At 35.6% G+C, this 10,481-nt stretch overlaps 1 protein-coding gene across 8 annotated transcripts in view; it reads left to right on the forward strand.

The window, feature by feature from the left end:
- Positions 1–8,029, forward strand: part of ATP11C (ATPase phospholipid transporting 11C) — a 202,689-nt gene extending 194,660 nt beyond the window's left edge. For 2 of the 8 annotated variants that reach the window (XM_023757568.1, XM_023757559.1), the window contains 2 exons: positions 1,533–1,598; positions 5,189–8,029. In XM_023757568.1, the coding sequence (XP_023613336.1) occupies positions 1,533–1,598; positions 5,189–5,251 (129 nt within the window). In that variant the 3' untranslated portion in view covers positions 5,252–8,029. Of the gene's footprint in view, positions 1–1,507; positions 1,599–2,260; positions 2,366–5,188 lie in introns of those variants that run through there. The other 6 variants (XM_023757571.1, XM_023757562.1, XM_023757593.1 and 3 more) reach the window with 6 other exon arrangements.
- The last annotated feature ends 2,452 nt before the right edge of the window (positions 8,030–10,481 follow it).

The raw sequence follows: 10,481 nt of genomic DNA on the forward strand, positions 1-10,481 counted from the left end.
GGCTGTTGAGATGGACATTTATGCATTGGCCTCTTTGACATACTGCTAACTGAGCCGGTGTCAAAGCTCTCTAGATGACTGCAAAGGAATGTGGAAATTTCATACTGTTTCAGCTCATTATCTCCCATCCTTCTCACCTCTCTCCCCTACCAATTGCTAGCTATATCAATTTGATTGCTTTAGATATTTTCCATGCTCTCTACTGCCTTCTGTACTTTCATATTTCCTTTTTTCCGTTATAAAGTAACCGAATCTATAAGCTTCTAAATTTTATGATTCATAGAAATAATTTTATCTTCGATGGTTGGATACAAGGTTTTGAGTGCACCAAAATATGCTTGTCATTACAGTCTTAAGTAGATAGGCTTGTATATTAAACATGGGGTTGAGGGACTTGGTATCATGTTAATCTTATAAGGTTTTTGCCCACAAAATAGAAGACAAAGCAATTTTTAACGAAAAAAATTATAAACTAATATTTCTCTAGCTTTATCCATTTATAATTTGCATGTTACCAACTTTATTTAAGGTAAAATATGAACAGGAAAAATGTAGTAATTTTAAAACATGAATAAATCAAACTATTTGCCTTTAAAGTTTGTTTATTAGATTCTGCTGGATACATGTATTACTTTAACTGGTATCTTTTTTTAAGCCTATTGTCATTAGTCATAAGTAGATGATATGGGTAATTAGCAGCATTGTTAAATTTATCCCTGCAGTTGACTACTCATCTTCTGTTTGCCTTGGGCAATGCCAAAACCAAGTCTCAGGCATACAATAAGAAAGAAAAACATAACCTTTTAGGTTTTCTGATTAAACTATATCAACACTTGCTTTTTCTAGGTGTTTTAAAGGAAAATTTTATAGCTCTTTAGCCTGCCCTTTTAAAGAAGGCTCTGTAAGAAAAAGGAAGAAACCCATCAAATTATGTTAGAATAAATGTAGTTAAGCACTAGCCCAGAGACAAATGATTCTAAAGTGTGGTTTCATCAAATGTTTTCCCCACAGTGCTTGTTTTGATTAGGTTTTTAACCTGCAGCTGCCCAAAGGCAGTCAGTCCCTTCCTATTGTATCTGTGTAATTGCATAAGGGAGCTAGTCACTTCAAGGTAGGTTGGTGATGCAGCCTGGACATAGCTCTCCAACCAGTGGATTTTGAACAGTGTAGCTTAGTGAAATAATGATTAGAGATAAGCCTTATTTCAATGAGAAGCATGTTTTTAAATTATTTTATTCAACATAATCAATTTTCCCATTAACTAAATAATCTTAAATTGATATATAGAGAAGTAGTAGTTTGCACATATAATAGACTATTCCTAACACTAATTCTACTTTTACTTGTAACGTCTTCAATACTAACATGCCATTTCGACTTTTAATTCTCAGGGTTTCTTTTTAAATGTCTTACATTTCAGAGAATATTTACTTTTTTTTTTTTTTTGGTTTCTGCATTTCTCTTTTTTCTACTGCAATTTTCCACCTTTTGTGCAATTGTGAACAAGGTAACGAAACGCCTCCCTTCCTCAGGAACATCTACTATCTTCATGCTTTCTCAAACTTCCAGCAATCACAGTTTCTCTTGGAGTGAATAAGGTGATTTCCTTTCTTAATGTACCAACTTGCTTGCATTCTCATTTGCTTGACACCATTTTCTGGTTCTCTATGAAAAATTACTTCTCATGACTCATTTTTATATCTTCTACTGATACTTAAAAGAGTATTTGTCATTTTTCTTTAATCATTTGTTCATCTTCTCAAATTGTCACACTGGACAGGAAATTATTTCAAAAACTTGGACAGTAAGTCTCTGGTCTCGTTGATTCCTACTGTGCAATAGAAGCCACATCAGTTCACCAACACAGGACTGTTTTGCACAATTTCTCTTTGTTCGGTACACTGACAGCACTGCTACAACTCTCAGAGGTGTTCACCAAAAGGATGGTATGGTTTACTAATCAAAATATATTGACTCATCTACCACATAACCTACCAGTGTCATTTCAAAAACCCAAGTTTGGCACATATTACTAATGTCTGTATACTTCTACCATGAAAACAATTCAATTCAAGTTGGACACTTTCTTAGGTCTTTAAATGTATTCATTTAAATGTTATGCATTTGTTATACTGTAATCATTTGTACTTTTGGCCAGAAGAGTAGTCTACAGAAAGTGATTTTTTTCTTCTACATTTTTAGCACCAGGTAGGTTAACCAATCTTCAAATCCTTTAAGTATTTTTACCTCACTATTACAGAGAAATCTGAGCTGTAAAAAGGCATCTGACTCATTATCCGCCAGACCTTCAGTCAGACCTCTTCTTTTACGAACATTCTCAGACGAATCTAATATATTGTAACAGGTACCTAGTGTTAAGTGGGCTGGCTTTAAAGAAAAAGATTAACAGCATTATAAAGAAAAAATGAAACTATCACTCTAAATTTTTTCTGCTGTTGGTGTGGTGAACTTTATATTATTCTTTGCTAAAATATAAAGATGCATTACTTGGAATATGTGGAAATATGTATTTTAAATTTGCTACCCCCCCCAATAAAATTTTAGGCATTTTCCAGAGCTGAAGGTTAATCCAATATATTTAATTTATAAGGGGCAAGTAGTCATGGCAGTGCCATCATATGAAAATGCTCAATAGTAATCAAGAAATATAATTTTGATTTTAAAATGTGTTTGGAAAATTGAAAAGAAATATTCCAAAATTGCATCTGTATAATATCAAGTCAGTTTAGCATTGCATGTTCTTTTGGGAATTATGTGAGAATAATTCAATGTGTTTGTATCTCCATGTGCTGTGTCTGTGTGTTTGCAGGTTTAAACTTAATGTCCTTGTAAATGTCTGATCCCCAAATATATATTAATGAGCCAGTCTAATCACTTTTAATGCCAAGTTTTATTCAAGCTAAATGTTTCAACTTTCAGAGGTAGTAAAATCTTTCCTAGCCATTCAGGGGGGTGCTACCCTAATTATATAAAATGCTTCATAATTAATTTTTCTAAAAATGAGTAAATACCTTTTATATCATTCTTTCATTTGCCCAAAAACTATTTGGGAGGAATTTATATGCTATGGGAGGAATCCTTGAACTCGGAATGACTCCTCCATGTGTATTTTGTTTCCCACTGCAGGGGCCTCTGTTACCCCAGACCTTTATAGGTCTTTTATCCATTAATGGAAATTTAGAGTAATTCATTAATGAGGTTTACAAGCTTGTCAGCTTGGAAACAACTCTGTACAGCTTAGGGCAGGGCTGTCTTTCATGCACACATAAAAATGAATGATCATCATGAAAGAAATTGCAAGTCAGTTCATTTTGAAGCTAAGAATTATAAATCCACCTCATAGGCCCACTCTTTCATTAGCTATCAACTTCCCCACAGTCCAGCAAAGGAGAAATATTGAACGAATGGATTGATAACGTTGTTTCTTCTGCATCTGCTGTGTTATTTTGGAAGCTGACTAATTTTGCCTCTGTCAGCATCTCCCTCGCCCAACCCCCATTTTGAGCAACTCACCTGCTTATATTTTCCCTCAGTAATGAATCTGCTTCCCAGTAGCCTTCAAAGTTTTTTGCCCCTTTGTCCCAGATAGCCTTGTCCTAAGCTGTGTGGTGCATTTTAGCCATACTGTTTCCAGCTAATTGTGTATCCCCCTGGATTGCTTTCTTTAGCTTGGTCTGTGATTTGGGGGATTGGCTGGGTAGCAGACACTGCTATTGCTTTTGGACTCTCCAGGGCCTTAACTCCTACAATGCCTAATATAGAGCTGAGGAAATTATAGCTTTTAAGCAATTGTTTTATTTTAATGTAAATTTATTCCAGGAATTCATATTCATGTGGAATTATTTCTTCTCCAAGGAAAATATTTGACAAATTAATTTAGCCCCACTGAGTTTGTCCCATGGTTGATAAGGTGACACCTTTTACAAGTTCTCAATGTGAATGGCAATCTTATTTTCATTAGTCACCATAACCTTATCTGAAAAATTAATATTAAAATATGGAACATAAAAAGAAATAGAAGGTACTCTGGAGGACTTCTAGTCCAACCATGGCGAGGAAGATGCACCAAGAAAATAGCACACCTCTTTAAAGCCTTCCACTACTCAGGTTTAAAAAGGTTGGATTTTAGAGAAGAGAACCAAAGTTAGTCTCCCTCCCATGACATAGGGCTTCTACTTTTCAACATACTTGATTTACACTCAGTTATCCATTGTTCTGTCATGCCCCATCCCAATCATAGCATTTGATGATCTTTAGAGGACAGAAAATAATCTACAGATTTTTAGGGATACTTTTTTCTTTCCTAAAAAGATAATGAATAAGAAAAACAAGAGTCATTTGACCCTTAGATACATCATCTACCAAAAAGAAAATTAACTTCACCCTGGCTGGTGTAGTACAGTGGTTAGAGTGCCAGCCTGTGCACCAGAGGGTCTCGGATTCGATTCCCAGTCAAGGGCATGTACCCGGGTCACATGTGGGAGGCAACCAATTGATGTGTCTCTCTACTCCCCTTCTCTATCTCCACCTCCTCCCTTTCATTCTCTCTCTAAAAATCAATGGAAAAAAATATCCTCACTCCTTGGGTGTGGATTAAAAAAAGAAAATTAACTTCAATATTACAAGGAGGAAACATGTTTCTTTCAATAAAGAAAAAGTACTTCCACAGCATTCTTTCAAAACTATACATTTTCAGATACTCTGTCAAAATTTGTACATCCAAAACACAGTAATTTGTTCATTCATTCAGCATGTCCTGAGAATCTGCTATGTGCCAGATACTGTGCTAGGTGCTGAAGATAGAAAGATAAATAACATGTCCCTGTTCTCAAGGAGCTCATGGGCTACAGGAAGGGATCTTGGTGAGGTAAGCCTCTGCTGTGGTGGGTAGTCCTAGTGATAACAACTGTTAGGAGAACCCTGGAGAAATCCAAAAGCAAAAAGCAAGTCTGAATCTTACTCAGCTAACAAATGATCATTGAAAACTGGTTATTGTGTCACTCTTTTTCCCTGCATGTGAATAAAACTTGGCACTTTGTTAAGACAGTCGCTTTACTCTCATAACAAAATTTACTACTTGATTTATTTTTGAAAATACTATACAGATGGTTTTACATTGTTATTATTAAAATAAACCTTTTAACTGTGTATGTTTTAAATTTTTCAGAATCAGAATCTTGAACTGCCTATGTTATTGTCCTACAAGCATATTGACAGTGGTTACAGCTAGAAAAGAAAGCATGAAGAAACAACTACAAAAAGTTAATCATCTCAGGATACTCGATATGCAACAAACTAAACAACTCTCTTATGTCTAGGGTTCAGAATAAATGTCCATTAAAATACCAAATGACTATTGTAAGCATTTACAGTTATTGTAAGTAGCCATTATGGCCAAAGCTCTATGTTACAAATTATATGAAAGTTGAAAGCAAGAATATTTACAATTACTGGCTTTAGATAGAATAATATAATTACCAAGTGGGTGTTCTTTTAACCCATGAATTTTGTGAATGGATTTAAATAGAATAGTATAAAATAGAAGTCATGCAATGGGAATGAATAGATTTTGCTAATATTTTTTTTTCTGCCTGGTGGAAGAAATCAGCTCTTTGGATCACACTTCTTGTTCCTGCTGAATGATGATCTACCTTAAATTATTTTTTCAACACATGAAAGGAATACTTGAAAGTATAAGAAGACTAAATGATATCAATGCATCAGATAGAATAGTTAATCTTTTCTGTTTACCCACATGCTAATTTTGTCTTGATAGAATGTCCTTGTCAAGAAATGAACTCTTACGTGGAAATAGTGTTAGCCCTGGGTGTTTTCCTGAGAATAAAAATTTTTTTTATTTAATTTTATTTTTGTTCTTCTGAATAAACCCCAAGTATTGGGTGTTTGGCTACTAGCTTTGAAAATAAAACATTTCCAATCACTTAGTAGCCCCTCAAAATAGTTCAGATATAACATATTTTTCCCATATTTTACTAGGATCTGAGGTAAGGTGGGCCAAACCACAGTTATATAAAAGTAAAGGGCATTCTGAACATCAGTCTTTTATGACTTTGTGTAGAGAGGAAATAAGAATAGCTTATTTCAAACTTAATGGTTTTTATTTGAAAGAGGCTACACATATGCATACATGCAGCACTTTTTTTTTAACTTGCCAATTTGGGAGGGAAGGATCCATCCCAGGATGGTGTTTCAGCCGGCAAAGCCATAACTGAACATATATGCTGTCTCTCTTAGCAAAGTTGAATGGGTAATGGTCTAACACTAAATCATGAGATTCACATTGGTAAAGTCCTCAACTTACTGGGCTAGAAGGAGATTTTATCCTGCTAATGAATCCACTTAAAACGTAAAAATTGAAATATCTTTATTACATGGTAAAATTAAACATATTTGGGGAGATATAAATAACTTCATTTGACAACTCAATTAAAATGGTCTTTTAAAAAGTGTTTTCATACCAGTTTCCATTTTTGGATGTCTTTTCTGACATGCCTGTACTATTATTAGTGTTATATTGTACCTTTTTGGAAAAGTATTTGATTCAATCTGTACCAATCTATTTATATAGTCCAGATGGCACATTTGATTCTTCCATGTATATTTTGTATTAATATTTAGGTGTAATTTTTCTTAACTTCTAGAAGGACATATTTCACTTATCAGAACCATTCCATCATTACATTTCATTATTTTCTTTGTTGTCATCTCTCAGTATTATTTTTGAGTATTTTCTTAGGTGTCATTCACACCTTACCTGGTAGCCTGTATTTGAGGTAGTCTGCTGAAAAGTCATATATTCTTTCCCTATTCCAGAGAGCCAAAAACTCAGACCCAGGAAAGCTTATGATTTTTTTTTTAAGAAGTACTTTTTAAAAAACATTTTAAAATTGATTTTTTTTTTTTTAGAGAGAGAGGAAGGGAAATGGAGGGAGGGAAAAGAGAGGGGAGAGAGAGAGAGAAGAGGAGAGAAACATTGATGTGAGAGCAAGACATTGATCCGCTGCCTCCTGCATGCCCCCTACTGGGGATCAAACCCAGGCACAGGTCCTGACCGGAATCAAACCGGCAACCTTAAGGTGCATGGGACCATGCCCCCAACTGAGCCATATCGCCAGGGCTTGTTTTTATAGTTGTTGCTGTATTGTTATTGTTTTATGTAAGAACTATAGGGACTGTGAATACAAATGACAGAGCCACAATGGATAAAGAGTCTTGTTTAATGCAGAACCATTGGAGATATGACATAATCAGAATATCTGTGGTAGTGGAAATATAACTGGTAGCATATAAAATTTATTGCAGCCTGGAAGAAACATGAGTAAGGGGGATTTAGAATTATATCTCAGCTACACATTACTGCAGTTCAAATTCACAAAGGCAGTGATGTTTAATATCATGGTTTAGATCCTTGAGAGGGACCTGACTTTCCTTTTTGAAAGACATTTTATTAATGAGCTAAAAAATTGACTAGTGTGGGGTTAACAGATGGAATAACTTGAAGTAAGGTATCCAGTATGCCCTATAATCTAACCACCTTATTTTGTGACAGAGGAGAAAATGTAACGCTAGGATCATATTACATCATTTGAATAATTTTGAACTATCAAAATGTCCTTGTAATTTCACAACTGTTGTCAATTGTTCGAGGATGTTACCTACTAAACTGAAAAAATAAATTCAATGCCTACCACATTTACACCAGCAACAGTATAAATGCAAGCATAAATTTGCAAAATTCATAATAATTTAGTGATGAAATTTTTAATAACATGCAGTATATAAATGCAGATTTTATGCAAATGTTGATAAAATCATTTTTCAGCTTGCAAAATGGGACTGCAGTATGACATTTTTCACTTAAGCAATTTTTTACATCTATGTTGTTGCTTTCTATAATGAATGTGAATGCCATCTTTTACGAATGCAACTTTTTCATTACAGAAATTTTGTTTGATCTAATCAATAAACTTTGGTTTAATATGATTGATATTTTAGCCTCTTTTCTGGAAACATCTCAGTTTGACATGATATGGAATGGAAGGGGTTGATGGAGGGCAAAAGGGGACATATGTAATACTTTCAATAGTAAAGTTTTAAAAAAAACAATATGGAAGCAGTTTGGAGAAGTTTCTAATCTCTTTGTACAAGTCACAAAAGGTTGACCATTTATATATGTGTTCAACTGGCATTTTAGGGTGGTATCTAATTTGTGAAGTTTATGGTATTGGTAGGAATATTGAATAAGACTGTATCTTGTTACTGCATAGTAAAAGTCCAGCCAAATCAGCAAATACATATTGAAAGGCTACTGTGTGCTTGCTGCTGCCCACACATTGGAGGTGATGTGATGTATGTTTTTTGTCTCCATCCCATTGAAATCATTTGATTCTTAAGTAGCCAAGATGCAGGAATTTTACAATAGCTTGAAACTTGAGCCAAAATATGTGTGTGCACCTCTCTCTTTTCCCTCTCCCCAACTTGTCTACCTACTTTCCCACCTTCTCTGACACACTCAGCCTGCATCCAAGGCCTTGTGAAAGTCCCTTTTGAAAAATCCTGTTCTACTTGACTGCTAAGAAACTAAAGTTTCTCCACTGCAGCTTGATGCGCTACATTTTCACACTTCAGTCTCTTTTTTGTGGCCTTTTTTGTGGGAAATGTGCTGTATTTGGAGATGAGACCTGAGTTAAAGTTTCAGCTTTGCCACTTAGAGCCATTTCGTCTCAATCCTTTTCTCACCTGCAAAATGGTGTCTTGAGAGTGAGGGGTGGTCAAATGAGGTAAAGGATCAAAATTACTTTGTAAAATTTTATTTCTTATTCAGATGAAAGCATTATTTTTATATTAAGGGGTTATTTTTTTTACTTTTAAAATGAATAGTTGTCATTTACCAAATTTTCATAAATGTGTCTTAGATTCTTTCTACCTTCTTAGAATTAGTCTATTCAGGCTTCCTTCCCTTCCCCCATCCAACCTTTTGGGGAGCTGTCTCACTGCTGAGTCTACCCAGGATTGGCCATTAAAATAAGTATTGTGAAGGTCTTGAGTGGTTTGGCCCCTTCAACAAGAAGCATATGCAAAGGTTAGGAGCTGAGGTTATCACTATGGTTATTCAGTGAATGTGTCCATGGCTGAAGTGCTGGACGCATACTAATGAAGCTTGAAAGGCTGAGTTCTGGGAATAGCTGTCAGGGGAAAAGAGTGTTAATTATTTCATGACATTTAAAATTTTTTTGACACATTTTTTTCCAGCAACTGATGGGCAAGGAAATGGGCTCAGTTCCTAGTACGCAGACCTATTATGCTGAATAAATATTCCTGTGTGGTAGGAGCTAGTTCTTGCTGCAGGCCGATATCTGAAAGGAACAGTGCACCTCTTGGCCAGCGGCAGGTCGTTGGCTCTGACTCTTTGGGTGGGAGGGGCAAAGGATGCTCATGGCTAAAATCTCTGCTGCAATAGGTTGGTGAAGGCCTGGGGTGGGGCCAGAACCAGGTGAAGGAGGGCAATGGGGAAAACAAGGGGAGGCATCTGTAATACTCTAAAAATAAAGATTTATAAGAAAGCTCAGGCTTGAGCAATGAGTATGAGGGAAGCAAAACGTATTTTGGGCAATATTGGAAACTTCTATTAGTAGCTTTCATGGTACAGAACCCCCTGCTTTAGTGAGACACAGATAGTCTCTCCCTGAGTCCCACTTTTTGAAATAAAAGATGAGGTTATTTTTTTAAGTGCCTGTCACTGCTTTATTCTCTTCATCAATTTGCAAGGGCATATTTCCTACTAGTAAAGTCACTAAAATCCCAACTCATTAGCTAACACAGCCAAGCACTGTTGTAATGACTTTACATGTATTCATTTGACAGATAGGGAAGCTTAGTCATAAACCAAGGTCACACAGTTTAGTAGAGTTAGATTTTGAACCCAGGTATTCTGACTGGAGTTTATGCACTTAACAAGGACCCTATTTTCGTCATTATACTACCTCTGATGGCATGAATAAACATAAAGTGTTTATTCATGTAATATTATGAATATTAACACAAAACATTAACCATGAGAGCATCAGAGAGGCACAAGTTGAGGGGTAGTCTACACAATAACTAGTTTGTAATCTTCAAAATTATCAAGATTATGAAAGACAAAGACTGTCCTAACTGGTTTGGCTCAGTGGATAGAGCATCAGCCTGCAGACGGAGGAGTCCCGGGTTCGATTCCAGTCAAGGGTATGTATGTACCTTGGTTGCGGGCACTTCCCTAGTGGGGGGTGTGCAGGAGGCAGCTGATCGATGTTTCTATCTTTCTCCTTTCCTCTCTGTAAAAAAATCAATAAAATATATATTTTTTAAAAAGACAAAGACTAAGGATGCCCACATAAAGGAAATTAAAATGACATAACTAAGTACAGTGAATGGTCCTCAGTTGGATACTGAACCAGAAA

Source organism: Myotis lucifugus, unplaced genomic scaffold (genome assembly GCF_000147115.1).
Source record: "Myotis lucifugus unplaced genomic scaffold, Myoluc2.0 scaffold_2, whole genome shotgun sequence".
In the NCBI taxonomy this organism is placed as follows: Eukaryota; Metazoa; Chordata; class Mammalia; order Chiroptera; family Vespertilionidae; genus Myotis; species Myotis lucifugus.